The sequence below is a fragment of the Furipterus horrens genome, unplaced genomic scaffold (assembly GCF_987537825.1).
Source record: "Furipterus horrens unplaced genomic scaffold, mFurHor1.1.pri manual_scaffold_16, whole genome shotgun sequence".
Taxonomy (NCBI): Eukaryota; Metazoa; Chordata; class Mammalia; order Chiroptera; family Furipteridae; genus Furipterus; species Furipterus horrens.
In genome coordinates, this window is record NW_028327186.1 from 10,684,509 (window position 1) to 10,704,756 (window position 20,248).

General features: G+C 52.4%; 3 protein-coding genes across 5 annotated transcripts; all 3 read left to right on the top strand.

Moving 5' to 3' along the window:
• The first annotated feature begins 139 nt into the window (after nucleotides 1-139).
• GDPGP1 (GDP-D-glucose phosphorylase 1) lies at nucleotides 140-3,040 on the top strand. 3 transcript variants are annotated; one of them, XM_090263682.1, is made up of 3 exons: nucleotides 140-474; nucleotides 939-2,066; nucleotides 2,548-3,040. In XM_090263682.1, the coding sequence occupies exons 2-3, from the start codon at nucleotides 948-950 to the stop codon at nucleotides 2,689-2,691; spliced, it is 1,263 nt and encodes a 420-aa protein (XP_090119808.1). In that variant the 5' UTR covers nucleotides 140-474; nucleotides 939-947; the 3' UTR covers nucleotides 2,692-3,040. The 3 variants fall into 3 exon arrangements, with proteins under 3 accessions (XP_090119808.1, XP_090119810.1, XP_090119809.1); XM_090263684.1 differs by having other exon boundaries at nucleotides 939-1,769; XM_090263683.1 differs by lacking the exon at nucleotides 2,548-3,040 and having other exon boundaries at nucleotides 939-2,305.
• A 1,821-nt stretch (nucleotides 3,041-4,861) lies between these two features.
• On the top strand, nucleotides 4,862-14,756 carry TTLL13 (tubulin tyrosine ligase like 13). Its single transcript, XM_090263841.1, has 14 exons — nucleotides 4,862-5,290; nucleotides 5,632-5,672; nucleotides 6,358-6,476; nucleotides 7,597-7,727; nucleotides 7,930-8,086; nucleotides 8,476-8,619; nucleotides 8,873-8,958; nucleotides 9,263-9,494; nucleotides 9,955-10,139; nucleotides 11,773-11,958; nucleotides 12,248-12,428; nucleotides 12,770-12,949; nucleotides 13,511-13,820; nucleotides 14,172-14,756. The coding sequence occupies exons 1-14, from the start codon at nucleotides 5,031-5,033 to the stop codon at nucleotides 14,492-14,494; spliced, it is 2,535 nt and encodes an 844-aa protein (XP_090119967.1). The 5' UTR covers nucleotides 4,862-5,030; the 3' UTR covers nucleotides 14,495-14,756.
• A 222-nt stretch (nucleotides 14,757-14,978) lies between these two features.
• NGRN (neugrin, neurite outgrowth associated) lies at nucleotides 14,979-19,181 on the top strand. Its single transcript, XM_090263842.1, has 3 exons — nucleotides 14,979-15,190; nucleotides 15,553-15,663; nucleotides 18,551-19,181. The coding sequence occupies exons 1-3, from the start codon at nucleotides 15,027-15,029 to the stop codon at nucleotides 19,140-19,142; spliced, it is 867 nt and encodes a 288-aa protein (XP_090119968.1). The 5' UTR covers nucleotides 14,979-15,026; the 3' UTR covers nucleotides 19,143-19,181.
• The last annotated feature ends 1,067 nt before the right edge of the window (nucleotides 19,182-20,248 follow it).

Sequence of the window (20,248 nt, forward strand, 5' to 3'; positions counted from 1 at the left end):
GGCGGGGCCCGGGGCGGGGCCGGGCCCTCCGGGGCGGAGCCCAGGCCGCACGGCCCCGCCTCCGGGAGGTGGGCGGGGCGAGCTACGCCGCGTGCGTGCGTTCGTATTGCGCATGCGTTGAGGGTAGCGAGCTCTCGGTTTGGCAGCGGTAAGAACTTGGCGCAGGTCACGCTGAGTGTCGTCCTTACCTGCAGTAGGTGGCGGTGGCAACCTTCGTGGAGCTCCCGTAAGAAGTCTCTGCAACCAAGGTAACCGGGAAACTCGCTGCGGGGCCAGAGGCCGTCGGCTGCCCCGGTGCCCCAGGACGGCTTTTCCACCCAGGCGTTACCACAGGACCCCCGCCTCACGTGGTGCGGTCCCCCTGTCGCCTCTCCAGACATAACCGTAAACTTGGTGCTTCCTGAGGCTGTTTACTGAAGACCCACTGAATGCCGGACGCTGTGCATACTTCCATTCTTGTACCAGCCCTGCAAGGTAGGTTCCCAGTCACAAATGCATGAATGAATGGCCTCTCACCATGGCAAAAGCTGAGGGTTCCAAGCTGCTGAGAGGAGGTGGAGAGATCGAGTACCAGTGTGCTGTCCCCGCCTCTCAAAAAATATTTAAAGAAAAAAAATGAGGCCAAATGTAAATTGTGATTTCTCCCTGGACGTTAGAATAAGGGTTGTGCTTTATTTTTCTCCCTCCATTAGGAAAGGTCATTCAACATATATAATTTTTAGAAAGAAAATAATTCAATATATATTTTTAATTCAGAAAAACGTATGCTCATCTACAGGTGGTGCGATTATGAGTGATTTCTGTGTTTTCAAAATATTTTACCAAAGGTATATATTACTTTTGTAATTAGAAGAGCAACTAAAGGTTATTTGAAAATAAAAGTAAAATCTCTGGAAATGGAACAGCATCATGTTTGTTTTCCCCTTTTCTTGTTCTAGGTCAGCCCCATGGCTGTTTCACATGGTTCAGATGAAGCTTCCTATTTGCTACCTCCAAACAAGGAGGACTGGGAAGAGCAAGGCATTCCTGATTTCGTCTATGGACAGCAGGAACTTAAGTGGGAAGGTATCCAGTGGCCGAAGGATGCACCCAGCCTCCGGGAGAGGCTGCCTCTGCCTCTGTCTCATTTTGACTCTGCACTCTACTCTGCCTGGAGGCAGAGGATGGAGCTGGGGCTGTTTCGCTATTGCCTGAGGGAGCTGCAGACCCAAACCCTCCCTGGTGCCATGGGTTTTGTGGCTCAGCTGAATGTGGAGCGAGGGGCGCAGAGGAGGCGCCCCCAGAACATCAGCAGCGTGAGGCAGGCATTTGACCCTGAACAGTTTAACTTCAACAAAATCCGACCAGGAGAAGTCCTCTTCCGTTTGCGCCGGGAGACTGATCTTCCAGGTGTTCTCCAGGAAGCAGATATCCTTGTGATGATCAACATCAGCCCCCTGGAGTGGGGCCATGTGCTGCTGGTGCCCGAGCCCACCCGGGGACTCCCCCAGCGCCTGCTGCCGGGTGCACTGCGGGCTGGGCTGGAGGCTGTGCTGCTGAGCTCACACCCGGGCTTTCGCGTGGGCTTCAACAGCCTAGGTGGCTTGGCCTCCGTGAACCACCTCCATCTGCATGGCTATTACCTGGCTCACAGACTGCCCGTGGAGAGGGCACCAAGTGAGCCCCTGGACCCTGGGGGCCATTTGCACCTGCTCCAGGCTGTTCCAGCTCCCGGCTTCCTCTTTTACACCAGCGGGCCAGGGCGGGACCTGGAAGCCTTGATCAGCAGGGTATGTCGAGCCACTGACTATCTGACTGACCATGAGATTGCACATAACTTGTTTGTGACCCGGGGAGCCCCACCTGGAAAGACTTCATCTTCCTCGGCCCTCACGGGGGTCCGGGTAATCCTCTGGGCGCGCAAGTCCAGCTTTGGGATAAAGGAAAGTGAGGCATTCAATGTTGCCCTCTGTGAGCTGGCCGGGCACCTCCCAGTGAAAACGCCCCAGGACTTTGGCAGCCTGACAGAGGCGGCCGCTCTGGTCCTCATTCAAGACTGTCTGCTGCCCCCGGCCCAGGCAGAAGAGGTGCGGGCAGCACTGGTGGCCTTGATAGCCCAGGAGGAGCAATAATCCTCCCGGAAATATTTATTTTTCCAACTGATCTATGTCCCTTTCAGGAGACTTGCACATAACGGTCATTTGGGCGCTTTCATGACGGCCTTCTCACCTGTCTTAGCCTAAGAGGAGGGGTCAAAAACTGATAAAAATTATGTCTTTAAAGAGGAGAAACCTTGGAATAAATCGAATGAGCCCTTGTGGATATATCTGCTTCTTTTCACCTTCCTTCTTGGACAAGCTGCAGGGATGTCAAACCTACTGTTGAGAAGGGCGCATGCACAGAATTACATACTCTTGACTTTCTTTATGGACTTTTTCAAATCAAGTCTTAGAAAAGTGATAGTTTATGTGCTTCTGGCATGGTACCCCTCACTTCCTCTGGTCTTGCCCCTCTACTGTTCCTTTGTCTACGATTGAGTTTTATGTCTTTATCTCTGCCCTTCATTAGGCCCTGCTTCATCCAGATGCCCTCCCTTCTAGCACATTCTTCACCTGCCTGGCCACCTTGAATTCTCCTCTAGCCCCAACGCTGAGCCGAGAGTTCTTCGCATACCTTGTCTCTTGTGAAAACAAGTGGGCCTCACAACTTTAAAGGTACAGATTTTCTTAGTACCCCCCTTTAACAGATAAGGAGATGGAGGTGGACAGAGATTTAATAACTTGCCCAAGGTTACACAGCTCATCAGTAGTGGAGTCAGGACTGCAGACGCGAGAAGCTGAGCTGGGAGTGAGCACTTGTGACTGCTTCTCCAGGTAATGGCTCCTGTCACTGGTGTTCTCCTTCACAGTCACTGGCCCTGAGCTGAGGCTCAGGTCCCCAGGTGGTTGGTCTCTGTGCCCAGGCCTCTCTATGAAGCGTTGATATATTTAGAATTTTAGAGGTTTTAATCCCAAAAGATACTATAAAGTCTCACTGAAATAGGGCAAAATATGTACAACAATCCATCTCATAAGAAAAATAATAAAACAAATTTAAATGTTTATATATTGAACATTTAAATGTCTACCAAAGTTTTTTGCTCACCTCAAGTTTTTGGCACATTAGCTTAATGCCTCTTTCTGCAACCCTCTGCATATACAACTGTGTGGCCATTATAGCAAAGTGGATTTTGTGTCCAAGGCGATGAGCCTAAATATCAGGATTTTTTCAACTTGTTCCATAGGATTGGTGTTCAAAGGAAAGCTTTCTCTGGTCCAGATAAGTTTTTCTGTGAAAAGGGAAAGAAATCAATAGGTTTTCTTTATGGTGGTGCTATACTTTGTAAGTTCTCAAGAAGGGGATTTAGATGCGAGCTTTTTGTGAGCTTGAGGACTGGAACACTTAGGAATAGTGGTAGGGCGGGCTGATCCAGCCCCAGGGCCTCGCCACCTCTTTGTTTTCTGACGAAAGGCCTCATGTACCAAGAGGTGTTGGTTTTGATCCAGTGGAAACCTGGAGTAACATTTGTATTTTAGGAAGAATACCTTTGCTATATGGGATGGATGGATGGATGAATTGAATCAGTGAGTCCAATTAAGAGGTTGCTGAATGTTAACAATTCAGGTAAGGAATGATGGTTCAGACCCCAGAGCTGTGCTTGGAAGACTAAATATTTGTTGAAGGAATGAGAAAAATGAGTGTCCTGGAACGCAAAGGACTCCAAAGCATGTCAAGGAGTCAGTACTTGAGAGTCGCTTAAGCTGAACGAAGATGGAGAAAGCTGTGCATCAGAAAATGTACATGCCTTTTTAAACGAGGAAAAATTTTAAAGTGTCCTCTAGATTGAGCCACAATGGGGTACTCTTAAAGTGACGAGGTGAGCTGAGTTTGCAGTGAAGGAGCAGTGCAAGGGGGCGGTGGTTATTCTTTAATGGAGCTGTCTCAGCCCACAGGCTGAGTGCCTCCGGGGGACGTCTGGTAATCGCGGCTGCCCCTCGCGAATGCAGAGACTGCTCAGGCATGGTTATTTTTAAAATGTAAGAAACGCAAGCAGATGTGTCTCTCGAACAGCGTTGGCCAAATTCCGGGCTTTGCCCGAAAATTCAAAAAAGAAAGGGAGTGGGGTTGAGCGAGCGGGCGTGGCAGCGGAACGACTACAAGTCCCATGATGCATCCGGTCAGCGGCCACAGGAAGAGAGAGCGCGGCCGAGTGGGTGTGATTTCCAGAGGCCCCGCCCTCAGAACGCTGCTCCAATGGGGGTCGCCCTCGTGTCTATGGCGACCGTGGGCGGTGGCAGCCGCTTGCGGAAGCAGAGGCCACCACCTCCCCGGGTCTCGTGGTTAAGAGTGAACCCCGTGGGGAGCGAGCTCCCCCTCGCGATCAGCGGGGACAGCAAGTCCTGTGGAAGGACCCCGGAGGCTGTCCCGGAGGCACAGCCATACCTGGGAAAAAAGGGCGGACATGAGCCACCAGCTGAGTCCAGTCCCAGGCCACTAGGGGCAGACGCAGCAGTCTTCTTGGAACTCCGGGTGGGCAGAGTTTGGAGGGGGCTCCTCCTCCGCCGTCAGGGACTGAGGGATCTTAGCCAGTGGGTGCCTGACCCCATTGTGTACATACGGAGAAACTGAGTCATGGGACGGGTAAAGGACTGGCCTAGGGAACCTTTGGTCCAAGGCTCTATTTTATAGGCAAAGCCTTCCTCCCCCATGACCGTCTATGGTCATGGACTCTGCCAGCTCTGTTGAGGTCCTGCTGCTCTCCGGTGTGTTGGGTGGCGTGATCTTGGATGACTGGGGCTTGTCAGTGAAGCCAGCATTTCACAGGCATCTCACGGCTCCCATTTCCTACTGGGAAACGGCCCGTTCTGCGGTGGGACTGTTCTCTTCTGGAGGAGTAGCAACATTCCCCCAGAACACCAGGAAGCTCCTTAGGGCCGACTCCTGCAGGCCTTCCTAGGCCTGGAGGGAAGTGTCCCACTTCACCCCCACCCTGTCCCCTCAGACTCTAAAGGATGCAGCCAAGTACCGGTAAGGCCAGTGAATCAGAGGAAGACTGTGTTGAAGAAGAGGAATTCGAGAAGGAATGTCATAAGGGGGAAGTTACCCTCCCTCTTAATCCTGCTCAGCAGACACTCTCACAGGCTGGCTGTGAGGCATTTGACAACGGAGTTGCCTTATCCGTTGTAGCCACGAAAATTCCGAAAAAAGCCATAGCCCCAGCTGACTTCGGTGGTTCAGAGGCTGGGAGAAAGAAGAGAAGGCAGAAATGCAGGTAACTGGTCCCTGGACCCCCTCACCTGCTCAGCTCCAGAGTCTTCCCCTAGCCTCCCTTTGCAGTGGGGCCGGGACCCAGGGTCTTCCCGTTAGCCTGGGAAGGACGACGGGCAATCCTGGAGCATCATTGACCTTTTGGCACAACACAAACAAAATTGAGAACTATTTGGGCTGGCTTAGTGTAGGATTTCAGCACGTTTGTGTCATACTGGTCCTTGAGTGGCTTCTGGAGGAAATGAAATACATTGTCAATGTGTTGGGTGTCTTCATCTGGGCACCTGGCAGCCCAGGAGCTGCCCTTCTGCCTGAATTGTGATTTCTGCTGTTTCTCCATTCCAGAGCCCTGGCCATCAACCTGACCAACTGCAGGTATGAGAGTGGTAAGTGCCCGGCTCGTCACTTGCACCACTGCGCACGGGAGAGCACCTTCTGCGGTCACTTTCACTCGGGATGGTCCCCATCAGGCTCCCAGCCCCTGGGTCTTGTTGGCCGGCCTGTAGCCTGAACCGAGCCCAGAGCTCAGCCACTGGAAGGTTGGGAATCTCCTCGGGTAGCTCACAAGAAAAAAGTGGCTCAAAGTCACTATTTCTCCCCGCCCTCCTTTTCAGTTTTTATGAGCGATGAGACAAGACCAGGTTAAAACTTTTTTTCAAGGAAGTTCTTGAGGTGGCTTGAGCAATTGTTTAAGAAAATGCCAGCTAAGTTGGCCATCTCTTCCTTTTTAACCCCACTGTCATCTGCGCAATGGGCCACCCAGAGGGTGGGGTGGCAGTGTGACCCCTACCGAGGGTTAGCTCTGTAGGCCAGAAAGCATCCTCATGGAGAGAGGGAATGACAGGAGCAGACAGCTAGGCTCCCATGGTTTCTGTCAGGTTCTGGAGGAGCCCTGGCAGCTTCATGCACTTGCAGTTGTCCCATGGCCACTCGAGTGCAGAGCTGAGGTAAGAACTGCCTCTCTCTTCAACCCGTGCCCCAGTCAGGGCTGTTCCTTCCTCGACCCAGATACAGCCCCGAGGCTCGCTGCCAGTGCCCAGGCTGGCCCCACTGACCTCCCTCTCTCCACAGTGCGTCGGGCCGCCCAGATGTGCGGCCTGAAGGAGGTGGGGGAAGACGAAGAGTGGACCGTGTACTGGACAGACTGCTCTGTTCCCCTGGAGCGACTCATGGACATGAAAAGGTTTCAGGTACAGCCCCCTGACCCAAGATCCCAGAGGGACCGTGGCCCCAGAAAGATGCCTCCCCCCCCGTTCTGCCCAGGCTCTCACTTGGCCATATCCCAGTGCAGGGAGGAAAGGCGATGGCTAGGGCCTTCTGCTCCAGTGGAAATACTCTCCTCTGGAGCCTCTGGAACTTATGTTATCTGAAGACGTGTCTGCTGGCACATCCTGTCTGTCTGCTGTTTGCAAGGAGGCCCGTGTGTCCAGCTGGCCCCTCCAGGGCAGGGGAGCCCGTTATACAGGGAAGACTCATTCAGATTTAGAGCCAGCTGAAGGGTCAGGCTTCCCCGGCAGCTCAGCCTAGCCTCCTGCAGCCACTCATCAGTGGGGTCCCACATGGCTGCCAGAGAGTCAAGAAAGTTGCACCGGGGTCCCCAAAACAAACGTAGCTTCTTTACGGTATTTTTGTGGTCCTCTAATTGGGTCTTTGTGGTGGTTAGCGATAAAACAATTTAAAAGGGTCTGCAGGCTTATTTTGAGGGGAAGAGCCAGTCAGACACTGCCTTTGTATGTTCCTCCCTCATTAAATCCTCCAAAACGACCCCGAGTGGCAGATGCCTTTTGGTAAGAAGAGGACCCTGCACCTCAGAGGCTCACGCAGCTGGCGAGCGGGAAAGCCAGCGAGAGCCCCGAGCCGTGGGGACAGGCCGCCTCCCACAGCGCGGACAGGTGGCAGGGCGTAACGCCATGCCCTCTGGGGTAGTGCACCCGTGGGCAGCTTCCCCGTGTCCTGTTCTCGTTGCGGAAATGTTTTCTTGTTCGCGTTGGGCTGCCGCACACCGGGTTTCCCTTTGGACTAGTCCGTGGTGGTCCGAGGGGTGTTATAGGGTGCTCTAGAAGGCCCGAAGGCCTGTCTTTCAACAGTCATTCCCTAACCCTGGTGTATGTGTGTTTTGGGGAGAGCCCAAGGAGGGGTTTCTCACCTGCGTTAGGGAATCTCCTGTTTCCTCCTTGGGGTACAAGGTGGTGTTTACTTTCTCTGACTACCTTGACCTTCCCAGTCCTCCTCTACTGCTCTCTGAATGCCCAGACCCCAGGGAGAGCCGCTTACTCTGGGGGGTGGTATAACCAACTGGCTCCATTTCAGAAAATCAACCACTTCCCTGGCATGACAGAAATCTGCCGCAAAGACCTGCTGGCTCGGAACCTGGGGCGCATGCAGAAACTCTACCCCCTGGAGTACGACATGTTCCCACGCACCTGGTGCCTGCCCGCGGAGTGAGTGGGACCCGGGTGGGAAGGGGTCGCAGTCTCGGTGCTCTCCGGGCTCTGGCCTGGTGACGCGGGGGCCTCAGGGGCTGGAAGTGGAATGATCTGAGGCTGAGGGTCCAGGAAGAGCACAGCCTGGACGGCAGGAGGGGCCCCAGGACAGCCACGGTGCACAGGCACCTCCTGACCAGCAGCCTCCCTCTGCACGTAGCTACGGGGACTTCCAGGCCTGTGGCCGCCAGCGGAAGACTCGGACGTTTATCTGCAAGCCCGACAGTGGCTGTCAGGGCCGCGGCATCTTCATCACCCGCAACCCCCGGGACATCAAGCCGGGAGAGCATATGATCTGCCAGCGGTACATCTCCAAGGTGAAGGGCGCCTCGTAGCACAGGCCCCTCCGCCAGCGCTGGGCACCCGTCTCTCCCGGAGCCATGGAGGAAGCACTTACAGGCTCCTACTGTGTTTGCCATCCCCCGTTACCTGGGCAGCCATGTGGGGCCCTGGGTCACAGCCGGCCTGCCTGGGTTTGAATCTGAGTTTTTCCACTTTTTAGCTGCCCTGGGCTTGGGCAACCGCCTTACCCTTTCTGTGCCTAAGTTTCCACATTTGTCACGGGAATAAGAACAGTCACTAGTTGGTGTGGTTACAGTGAAACTTAAACAACCTGTCATGTATTGGAAGCACACAGGGCCCTGTGTGATAGCGTAAGTGCTTCAAAGCATTCTTCTCTCTCCCTGGGGGCCGTGTGCCCTCTCAGCCCTTCCTCATCGACGGCTTCAAGTTTGACATGCGCATCTATGTCCTGCTCACGTCCTGTGACCCCCTTCGGATCTTCATGTATGAGGAGGGCCTGGCCCGCTTTGCCACCATGCCCTACATGGAGCCCAACCATAGCAACCTGGTAAGGGGCCGGTGGCTGCCCTGGGGACAAGCAGCACCCTGTCCTTTTCCACTGCTAAGTGCTGAGGTGTTTTGGAGAAGGTAGGGAGAGAGACTTGTCATGCAGCTAGCCTGTCACCCTAACAGGGAGTAACGCCAGTGAGCGCTTCAGCACCGGCTGGGAGGGGAGCAACGGCACACCTTCCTGCCCCCGAGCTGCCAGCACAGTCCTGGGGAAGGGCTGGCGTGGAGACCACAGGCCCCTCTCTCCCCAGGATGACGTGTGCATGCACCTGACCAACTATGCTATCAACAAGCACAACGAGAATTTTGTCCAGGACGACGCTGTGGGCAGTAAGAGGTACTCGCTACTCTTTTCTTGCCCCGTCCCTCAGCCCTAGTCTCAGCAGCCTGTGACGCTGAGACCGGCTCCCGGGAGGCCGACTGCTCGGGGATCCTCAGCCTTGACAGACCCTGTCCTGTGCATGGCCACCAAGTGAGGTCCCAACCCGCCCCGATAACTAAACCCCGCGCCAAGCTGGTGCCACCCTTTAAAAGCACAGGGACCCTAGGCGTGCAAGTAGGTCAGCGTTAGGGTGCCTCCTGCCTGCAGCCCGGCCCCGTGGCCACGGAGGTGGTCTTCCTCTGAGCACTGGGCCTCGCAGGAAGCTGTCGACGCTCAATGCATGGCTGCGGGAACACAGCTACGACCCCCAAGAGATGTGGGGGGGCATCAAGGACATCATCATCAAAACTATCATCTCGGCCCATCCTGTGCTTCGCCACAACTACCGAACCTGTTTTCCCCAATATCTGAGTGGGGGTACTTGTGCCTGTTTTGAGATCCTTGGTTTTGACATCTTGCTGGACCACAAGCTGAAGCCCTGGCTGCTGGAGGTGAGGATTATCTCCTGGGCCTTGCGAAACCAAGGTCCAAGGCCTGCCTGAGCAGGACGCCTGGGACTGGAGCACACTCAGGCGGTGGAACAGAGACGGGTGCAGCGGCACGGGGGAGGGCAGGAACTGCCGGAGGCGTGACATCTTTGCACTTGGGACCTGCTGAGCCAAATCTTGCTGGTCTCTGGCCTCCCCCGGGAGAATCCAGGTTTGGGATCCCAAGTGTTGCCCCTGTAAACCTTGCCTTCAAGGACAGTACGGATATATGGTCGGTCTGCTCGGCTCTCGCCGGCCTGTGATCAGAGGGATCTCTGTGGCCTTGGAAGGCAGAACATCCAGCCTCCTAGGCTGAGGCCACTGGAGGGGCGTGTCTCTCCGGGACCCTCTGCTGGGGCCAGCAGGAGACTGCCACCTGCTCAGGTGGGCCGGGAAGGGGGTGGATAATGACTCCTCCTGGCAGGTAAACCACTCTCCAAGCTTCACCACTGACTCACGCTTGGATCAAGAGGTGAAGGACGCGCTCCTCTGTGACACCATGGTCCTCGTCAACCTCCGCGGCTGCGACAAAAGGAAGGTGTTGGAGGAAGAGAAGCGGCGAGTCAAAGAGCGGCTTTCCCAGGGCCACCAAGAGCTGCGAGAAGCCAGGTACCCCTGGTTCCCGGCGTGTTTTGTTGTTATTGCTTTCCTGAGAACAAAAGTCCTTCTCGAGGTAGAGGAGGCAGCCTGCGGCTGAGTAGCTATTAAAAACATTTTTTTTTTTTTTGGCATGGATAATACATCACATATTATAGATAATTATGTCCAAAGTGCACAAGATACAGTGACTAGTCTGTCTCCTTCCCTCCTCTAGCTCTTCAGTTTCCCCCTGGAGCTGATCAGTGTTTCTTGGGTCATGTGTATATTTTCACAAACATTTATGTACATACATACTTACATACATGTATTTATACAAATTGTTTTTCTCCCTTTACTACCCAGACAGTAGCATAACTTTCACACTCACTATACCCTGCCCAACGATGTATTTTAGAGCTATTTCATATTAGCTTTATGTGATTTGATTAGCTGTTTCTTTTTTAAAGAAAGTTCCTCTAAAAACCATTTCCTGAGGAAGTCTATAGTAATGAGCCTTGATCGGTGTGGCTCAGTTAGTTGGGTGTTGTCCTGGAAAACAGAAGGTTGCCAGTTCGATTCCCGGTCAGGGCACATGCCTGGGTTGCAGGTTTGGGGCAACCGATTGATATTTCTCTCTCATATCGATGCTTCTCTCCCTCTCTTTCTCCCTCCCTCCCCCCTCTTTCTAAAGATAAATAAATAAAATCTTTGATAAGAAATGAAATATGAAAGTTTAGTCACTCAATATTAGAGGATAGTTTGTTACTTTTAATTTTTGTTTTTAGGGGACACTTTAAATCGGTATTGTTCATCCACTGTTTTCATTGTAAGATGGGTTACAAACATGGTAACTTGTTGCTGATGCCAAATTACAGTTTGTTAATGATACATAAAAATGAACGAGAGTAGATTTAGGATTACTATAATAATAGCATCGTTCTTCCCCCCTTGCATTGCAAGGTGCAGGGCCAGTGTGTATTTGACCTGTGATGCTATCCTGAGGGCCTAGCACACAGCAGGCACTCAGATGTTCGTGCAAGCGGAGGTGAAGTGTAGCCATGCCATGGATGTTCCTGTGAGATCGCACCATACACATGACTTTATGAATCCCATCTTTCAATGGGGATAAACTATTGAAAACTACTGGCCTTAATAAACAAATACGTGCATACACTAGAATATGAGGCAGCCATTTAAAAATGTTGTACGATCTCACTTTCATCTAAAACAAGAAGGAAGGAAGGAATAAATTAAGAGCATGGTGATGAGTGGCAAAGCCAGGATTCAAATTCAGGAGGCCTCAGAATCTGTGCTCATAACCAACATGCTAACTGCATCATAAGACTATGGGCAGTTTCTGTTTTTTGCTCTTCTAGGTTTTCTGTAATTAGAAACCCCATTTCCTACCGTCAGAAACCTGTAAGATTGCAGTAACTTGGAGTTCTAGTTTATGAGTGGGCCTCTTTGCACTGAAGAGGAAAACCAGTCTTCTGGAAGTTGAGCCTATTTTCATTCTGCACACAGTGGGGCTGGCTAGAGACGGGTTTGGCAGCTTGTGCCATGTGGGCAGAGACCCGAGAGGCCATGGAGCTAGCAGGACGCCCTCCGAGCCTCAGCCTTCTCGCATGCCTCCCCTGCCTCACCCAGAACTTGGTTATCCTAGGTGTGAGCACACGGAGCTGTCTCAGGCAGCGCTGCTGCACCAGGAATGCTACGAGGATTCCCACCTTGGGGGGTACCGGAGGATCTACCCTGGGCCCGACACAGACAAGTACGCACCCTTCTTTAAGCACAGTGGCTCCCTCTTCCAGGAGACGGCAGCCTCCAAGGCCAGAGAGGAGTGCGCCAGGTATCGCCCTGCCTGCTCCTCTCTCTGCTTGGGTGGGGGCAGATCCTGACGCTGAATTGCTCCCCAGCGGCGGGGAGAGGGTGCCAGGCGCTTGAGCAAAGAGGGATGGACTTATAAATTCTATCAGTCTCAACGACTCAGTCTAGTTCCCCGTGTTCCAATCCCGTCGGTCCCCCAAACAGATCATGAGTTCCTACTCTTTTTCCCATCCGCATCCTCCTTCCCTCCCCTCCGCACCCTTCCCCTCCCAATTTCTCTAGTATCTGAAGCTGCTCCTCTGTCTTGTCAGGCAGCAACTGGAAGAGATCCGCCTCAAGCAGGAGCAGCGGGAGATGTTAGACACCAAGAGGCGGAAGGAAAACAAGGCGCAGAGCCAGGGGAAGTCAGCAGGGGAGAAGGACTGCTGCAGGACCAGGCTCCGGAACATCTCCACCCGCCTGGCTTACAGGAACTGGGGCCGCAAGAAAGAGGTGTCAGGGGCTTTGTGGCTCTTGACTTTCTGCAGGAAAATGGGTTGGAAGTATTAGAGAAGGGAAACCTCTGCTGTTCTCCCCCCTTGTTTGAGAGAGAGAGAGAGAGAGAGAGAGAGAGAGAGAGAGAGAGAGAGAGAGAGAGAGAGAGGAGTTCCTAATGGGCACATTGAATCTGACCTTTTGGAACAGGAGGTGAGAGAATGGATAGCAAAAGGAACCTGGCCCTAGGGTCAGGGAAGGGATGGCGGTAGAGTGGGCAGGAGTCCTGCAGTTGACCCTGTGGATGGTTTGGGACTCATCACTGGAGATCCTGCATGCATCTCTCATGTGCCTTGTAGCTGTTCCCAGGATACCTGGACACCATGCAGCCTCAAGAAATTGTGGAAGAGGAGGAGCTGGAGCGGTTGAGGGTCCTGCTACGAAGGGAGAATCTCATCCGAAGGCTGGGTATTGTAGAGCAGATCACCAGCCTGGTGGACGCCAGCCACCAGAGCCAGAAAAAACTTCATGAGTATCGGGTGAGGGTCGCTGTGCAGCATCTCAGACAACAGGGAACACGGGCAGTACCGGCACGTGGTGGTGGCCACAGCCCAGGAGGCTAATGTGATGGTGTCTGGCAGTGGAGCCTGGGAAAGCAGTGTATGCTGGGCCTCAGGAAAGGGTCTGTTGGTTCCTTTTATGTCTGTTCCCCAAGTTCCCTTGCTTTTACTAATGTCATCCAGCCAAGTGCAGCTCCCGACCTTCTCACAAGAGACTTGTTCTCTATATTCTTATCTGGCAATAACCCCGAACGCATGACTGACCCACCACCCTCAGTGGCTTCTGTGTGATCTGGCACTGGCAGTGCCATGGCTCTAACGGGAGATAAGTAAAGTCTTGGGCCTACAAACTGGCTGCCGCATTCACTGTTCCCTGGGGTGGTAGCAAAACTGTTGGGTCCTGTTTTTGTTGAGCCCCAGAGGAATAACTGGGTAAGTAGTAGCTATGGCCTAGAAGGGATTTATCAAGTTACCTATTTTTTTCCACCGCTCCATCAAGCCTCACAAGAAATGTGGTAAGAGGCTGCTTTTCTCCTCTAGCCTAGATCTCAGCAGGACGGGCTGAGCAGTCAAGAACTGCCCTCTGTGAGTCAGTTCCCATTGGTCCTCCTGAGAGGGTCTGCCAAAGGGCAGGGCCCTCCTCATTTCCTGCATCCAGTTCGACCCCCCAAGTTGATGCCCAGGATCTTAGGGCCCCTGCCAAGCATGAATATGAACACTGCACTTCCGCGTCATTCCTGGTGCTGCCTCCAGCCCAGGATAGATCCAGCCGCCTTTGGCCCCTGTTCACTGTCAATGAAGAGATCTGGAGGGCGCCGTTTTCCCGTTCCCAGAGTCAGGCCCGACAGCCGTAAGTATGCAAAACGAGCTTTGGTCAGTCAGTTCCTACTAGCAGATATTACAGATGGGACGCTCCCAAAATATAATATGGCACTTCCAGCAGCGTGGGAATGTGGGAGGCAGCGCGTCCATTTACCCTCTCCCATGGACTAGAGCCCCGTGAAAGAAATGGCAGAAATACAGTCCCAGCTCTCAACACACGTAACAGGGAGATATGGACGAGTAAACGCACCGGTTGCGGTGCAGTGCGGTAAAGATGCTGGAGGGAGGCGCAGATGCCGTTCCTCCGTGTTGGGCACTGGAAAACGGCTGGGAAAGAGTTGTGAGTAGCAACTCAGGGGGACCCGTGTTTCCACTGCAGAAGGCCAAGCCAGCAGAAGGCTAGAAGCCATAAACACAGCCATGGCAGGATCAGTGCCATCCTCCTTAACCCCAAAGCGGGGCTATTTTCTGCAACGGGAAGGAGTGGTAAGTAGCTCAAGGACTGCACGCACCTTGCCTTCCATGGCAAACTCTGAACACAGAGCAGCCAAGGCCCAGGAGCCGCCCCTCGGCGCTGCCTCCGCACCCCTGATGCGGTGCCCTCCTGGACGTCAGCCACCACCGGTAAATGCAGGAAGGAAGCCCAGCGCTCAGCCTGCGCTGGAGTTGGAAAAGCCCTGGTCGCGATCCCTGCCTGCCTGAGGCACCAACACAGACACCAGGAATTCCTCAGTACCCCACGATTATTCTCGGAGCAGGGAAGCCTAAACGAAGAGGGGGGCCAGGGCCGGCCGCGCGCTCATGTCGGCCCTTCAGACCTGAGCCTGGATCTACCGCCAGGCGCGGCCCGGGGCTGGAGCTCATTCCGGCGACAAGGGGCCTTTTCCCCAGAGGAGCCTCGGCCCCAAGGCGCGGGGCTGTCGCCGTCAGAGGACCGCCGAAGGGACGTCCTTCCGGCGCTGGGCGACTGGCCGACCTGGGCTGCTGTTGGGGCGAACGGTTGGCTCTGGGCAGTGGAACCCTGTCTTTTTATTAAAGTTTATGCCGTCTTGCAGGATCGTCCTCCACCTCATTCAGACTCGCGTATCAGGAAAGCTCTCCCCATCGTCATAGTCACAGTCAAAGTCAGTCTTTCCTGGGCCCCGCCTCCACTTCCTTCTCGCCCTCCCACTTCCGGTCCCACCCTCTGGCTTCCGGTGCTGCAGTGCTTGGGGCTGAAGGCAGTTCTGTCAGCATGGCGGGCACCCTGAGCCTCTTGCTCGCCGGACGTGCCCGTGCTGCCGTCACTCGCTGTGCTTTCGCGACCCGAGGGGTGGCAGGCCCGGGCTCTATCGGCCGTGAGCCGGATCCCGATTCCGACTGGGAACCGGAGGAGCGCGAGCTGCAGGAGGTGGAGAGGTACCGGCTCCTTCCCGGGCCCTCGGCCTGAGGCAGGGCCTCCCGCCCCGGCGGCCCAGGCCGCGCCCCCTGGCGCCAGGCGTCCCCCCGCCGCCTTCTCAGCGGCCCTTATTTCTTTTACCCTTATCTGAGGCGCAGGGGCAGGTGTTCAGCTCCTTTGGGACCACGAGTCCCTTCACCCGTGACGTACTTCACCCCCGTTTAGAGAGTTCGGCCTGCTCAAGGATTGTTGTTCTAGGTGTTAGGTTTCTGGGGCGGTGAACAAAGAGAAGAGGGCTGGGCGCTCCGTGATGTAGCCCGAGACTCTCCAGCCACCCACTTCGCGTCCACGCATGGCTTCTGCCATTGGTTCTCTTCTCCAGCGCCCTGAAACGACAGAAAAAAGCCGTCCGGTTACAGAAGATTCGGAGGCAAATGGAGGCGCCAGGGGCCCCACCCAGGACTCTGACGAGGGAAGCCATGGAGCAGATCCGGTAGGACCCCCACCCCCACCCGCGGGCTTGGATACCCTGCGTTAGGGAGGGAAGAATGCTGGGACCCACAGTACAGTTTTTGTACTTTTTCTTAATGTCATTTCAGATTATCTTTTTTTACTATGAATTCTTTTTTCGAGTGAAAGGAGAAGGGAGAACGAGAAACGTCGATTTGTTGCCCCGCTTATTGATGCGTTCGGTGGTCGCTGCTTGTGTGTGCCCTGCCTGGCCGCCACCTTGGCGTCTGGGACCAGCTCTAACCGCGGAGCTACCCGACCAGGGCTCATTTACGATTTCTTTAAAGTAACAGAATGAATTGGCATAAACTCATCATCTTGATTTAATCGTTTTTAGCATTGTGACACAGTTGGTTCGTTTTGCTGAAATTTTAAAGTAGCCAGTTGCAGACCTCACAACATTGAAACCCTAGATAGTAAATCAGGACGTTCTTAACCTGAGATCCAGGGATGGGAGCTTTCATGGTTATGCACATTTTTCTGAGGAGAGAATCTCTCTCTTAGGAAATCTTAGAGATCCTTTATTAAATTTCAAGGTTTTTTTTGAATAGGTTACATTACATATGGTTCAAAATTAGAACAGCATAATGTGGTGTACACACGGAGAAGTATTAATCCCAGCCAGTTTCCAATGGGTGCTATTTTTTAATAGTTTTTTGGGCCTTTTTCCAGGTTTTCTTCTGCAAATCCAGCAATTATGATGATAGGTTTTTATTTTCATCTTAATCACAAACAATCGTCGTCGTCGGCAGCCGTCTGTCTCGAGAGACGATGGTGTAGCTTCTTCAGAGTCTATCTGCACCGCCAAGAATGGCTGTGCAGTCCGACTCGGGAGTGACATGGTATCTGTCTCCTCCCGTGTTGAATCGACATCTTGCGATGACGCTGAAGCTACAGAGCCTGGGCAGGGTAATATGGAGGGTCTGCTGTTGCCCATGCAGCAGACCCCCCCTCTCTTCGCAGCTGAAGGGTCCAAGGGAAAGACGGAGTCGATACAGCTTGGGTTCAGGTGCGCCGCAGGAGTTGCCGGTGTTGACTACAACGTCAAACCGCCTTAGGGACTCCGGCTCCGGATTTTCTGTCGGGGTTTACTCCCTTAGCCTTTCCCCTGAAGAGGTATGCCGCAAGGCAGCGGAGGTTTTTTGGAGTCAGAGTTTTCCTTCTCTGACAAACAATAGGACACTGTAAATAGATACTGTCTATACTTTTTTCACTTAACATCTTTTCACTTCAGAAGAGAAAACTTCCTCTTTTTGATAGAAATCACAGTAAATCATAGTTTAGTTAACCAGCCTTTTATGCTGGGTACTTGGGTGGTTTCCACTCATTTGCTATCACATACAGTGCTCTAGTGCAGCGATTTTCAGCCCCTGTGCTACAAGAATTTTTAAAATGTACAATACCTGACTACTGAGTCAGGGCACTGACCTCTTTTTGCTTAGATTATCAAATAAAAAAGTAACCGTAGCCGTCCTCTGTGAAGGAATCAAAATACGCCTTTTTTTTTGTTCCTGCAAGAAAACAAAATATTTTTGGTGTGCCACAGAATTTTAGGAATTAGTTTATGTGCTCCCTGAGGGGAAGAAGGTTGAAAGTTCCTGCTCTAGTGAATAACCGTGCATACATCACCCCTGCCGGGCGTAGCTGTTCTGTACATTCCCAGAGGTAGAGTTGCTGGGTCCAAGAGCAAATGGATTTTCGTTTTGATAAATGTTCCCAAGGAGCCATCCGTGGGGCATGGGCCACATTCCATTTTCATCAGAATGACTCTGGGAGCCAATGAACAGGACGCTGCGAGCTGTAGCGCCTCTCGCCATGGGCTACCTGTCCTGTCTTGAACAGGAGCTTTTTCAAATCTTTCTGTCACATCCCCACTTGTGGTTGATAAACGTTTTTCTACTTCAAAGAAAAAGCAGGTCATTAGGTAGGAATCCTTCAAAGCTTCTTGGTCTTCCTTCTTGTTTTCCATCTCAATCCTAAACTCTGTTCACATCTCAGAGGAAACTTGTCCACGCCCAATCCTCAGTGTGCTCCAGGTTCTGTCCCTGCCTAATTCCTCAGGGACCTTCATCTGTCAACCTAAATTTTTCCTTTATTTTGTTCCCAGCAGGCTGCCTGCCATTGTTTTTGTTGTTTTGTCTGTGAGACCGTTCTCCACAAATCCATCCGGGACTTCTCAGTGCTCGGGGTAACTGACACTCTGGTCTTCAGCCTCCCTGACATTTCTGCAGCATTTGACCTTGTAGTCGGCTTTCATGAAATTCTCTTCTTCCTTGACCCAGGTTACCACTCACTTTATTTCTAGGGCTGCTTTCCCATTTCCTTCGTGAACACTTTCTTCTGTGTCTCAAAGTGTCATCCTGTGCTATGACACAGTGCTGTATGTTAACATATCTGTCTTGTATGTTCTTTAATGGAAAGGACAGTCTTCATGCATTCACCAGGATTAACTGGGGCCGGTGCGCAGTGAGACGAGGTCAATTGATTTGAAATAGAGCGATATGCCCTGGCTGGTGTGGCTTGGTGGACTGAGTGCCGGCTTGTGAACCAAAGGGTCACCGGTTCGATTCCCACTCAGGGCACATGCCTGGGGCGCAGGCCAGGTCCCCAACTGGTGACACGGGAGAGGCAACCACACATTGATGTTTCTATCCTTCTTTCTCCCTCCCTTCCCCTCTCTATAGATAGAGAGATCGATAGATTGATCTATCGATCTCTCTAAGAGGGGTTGGGTGTTGCTGTTGGTACACCGGAGTGAAACACAGCCTACGTTTGCAGCTCTTCTTCTCGTGTATTTATCACTAATATTATCAGTTAGCTATTCTGATAGGAGACTTGACAATTTGAAAAACTGCTTCGTTTTCCTATAGGTACTTACATAATGAATATGCAGAGTCCTGGTCAGTTCCCAGACTGGCTGAAGGCTTCAATGTTAGCACCGATGTGATCAGAAGGGTTCTAAAAAGCAAGTTTGTGCCCACATTGGAGCAGAAACTGAAGCAGGATCAAAAAGTCCTTAAGAAAGCTGGGCTTGCCCACTCGCTCCGCCAGCTTCCAGGCTCTGAGGAGACTTGGAAGCTGCTTTCTACAGGCTACTCTGTGTCGGGAGGTGAAGCTCCATCCCAAGGCCAAGTTCACAGCACAGCTCTGAAGGTGACAGAACCCAATACTCATGGTACAAACACACCGAGGCGACAGAAGGGAAAGAATAAGGGAACCCAGCGCCTGGAGAAGGAGAGCTTTGTGCCTGTCACTGCAGCCCGAGGTCATCAGAGAGCGTCGCAGAAGTATTCCACCAGCGATTGTGAGGCCCGCCGAGGAAATGACAGCGATGGATTGTCAAGTGTGAACAAGCCGCAAGAATGGAAGGGAGAACCGGGTGACCAGAACTTCAGCAGCAAAGTAGTGCAGCGGGGGCGAGAGTTCTTTGACGACAATGGGAACTTCCTGTACAGAATTTGAACTGGAGCCTGGCTTGTGGAGATGCTCTGTGAAACACAGCGGGGCAAGTGTTATTTGAGCTGCCTGGATTTGTGTATGGATTTTCCACCTCGGGATAAGAGAAAGCGATGAGCCTGGAAATGGAGGGAAGAGCAGCTTGGATTTCAGTCTGACGAGGAGCAGTGACCTTCACGGGGCAGATGTATTTGGGGGCAGTGTGAATGACTGGCTGGGTACAGCCCAGCTTCCTGGGGCTTGGCTGCAGGTCTGACCCATGTGGGTATTTAGTACTCACTTTTCTTGCCTAGGCTCTCTTGTATGTCATAACCCGCTTGTACTGCATGTGTTAGGAGTTTCTGTTATATGTGCAAAATATATACTGGAGGAATGGAAAAGTTTTTCCTTCTGTCTTTGTTTATTTCTTGATTACTGAACACTAAGGGTTCTGGAACTGCTTAGTCAATTGGTTGTTTTCATTATGTGCAAAATAAAGTGAAAGCAGCAGTCTGTTGACTGGTGTTCTGAGGGGTGGGAGGGTTTACCTGTGAAACCTGGAGAGTGAGGGAAGGGAAGAGGCAGAGTCCCTTGTCATTGAACATTGGGAGGAAGATGGGGCCAAAGGAATCCCCAGCAGAGAGCTCTGCAGGTCACTGCTCAGTGTTGGACTTTGACAGGTAAAAAGGATGTGATTTCTTTTAGTTGCTAAAGTTCTGAAAGGGATGAGGTGTGGGGTTTGATTTTTTAAAATGCAAAGTAAGCAAAGGCTTTGGGACCCTCAATATAATCTCCAACCCCTTTCGAAAGTTTAATATTTTACTTCTCAGTTTTTCACATCTTTGCAAAGGTGTTATGATGTAGGCAAGAACAGATAGATCATAGGCCCCTTTTAACAAAGGACACCATCTCAAAGGATTTTGGATGTGCCTAAGGCCACATGGCTGCTCGTAAGGAGCAACACTGGTACTTGAACCCAGGTCCAATCCTTAATTCAAGACTTTTAGGTCCCAACATAGATTTTAATAGGAGTGAAGAAGTGGTTGGGGAACCTTATACCAAACAGCCAGTCCACAGCAGCAGAGAGCCCTGCCTTTTACCCTTGCCAGTCTACCCATGCAAATAGTGGTCAA

Bases quoted from the DNA above. Each gene is read 5' to 3' on its own strand.
- NGRN (XM_090263842.1), top strand. From the start codon at position 15,027: ATGGCGGGCACCCTGAGCCTCTTGCTCGCCGGACGTGCCCGTGCTGCC. The intron at 15,191-15,552 runs GTACCGGCTCCT...TCTCTTCTCCAG, and splicing joins GAGCTGCAGGAGGTGGAGAG to CGCCCTGAAACGACAGAAAA. The intron at 15,664-18,550 runs GTAGGACCCCCA...GTTTTCCTATAG, and splicing joins GAAGCCATGGAGCAGATCCG to GTACTTACATAATGAATATG.
- TTLL13 (XM_090263841.1), top strand. From the start codon at position 5,031: ATGCAGCCAAGTACCGGTAAGGCCAGTGAATCAGAGGAAGACTGTGTT. The intron at 5,673-6,357 runs GTAAGTGCCCGG...CTCTCTCCACAG, and splicing joins CAACTGCAGGTATGAGAGTG to TGCGTCGGGCCGCCCAGATG. The intron at 11,959-12,247 runs GTATCGCCCTGC...CTGTCTTGTCAG, and splicing joins GCCAGAGAGGAGTGCGCCAG to GCAGCAACTGGAAGAGATCC.
- GDPGP1 (XM_090263682.1), top strand. From the start codon at position 948: ATGGCTGTTTCACATGGTTCAGATGAAGCTTCCTATTTGCTACCTCCA. The intron at 2,067-2,547 runs GTGCGGGCAGCA...GCCCTTCATTAG, and splicing joins CCCCGGCCCAGGCAGAAGAG to GCCCTGCTTCATCCAGATGC.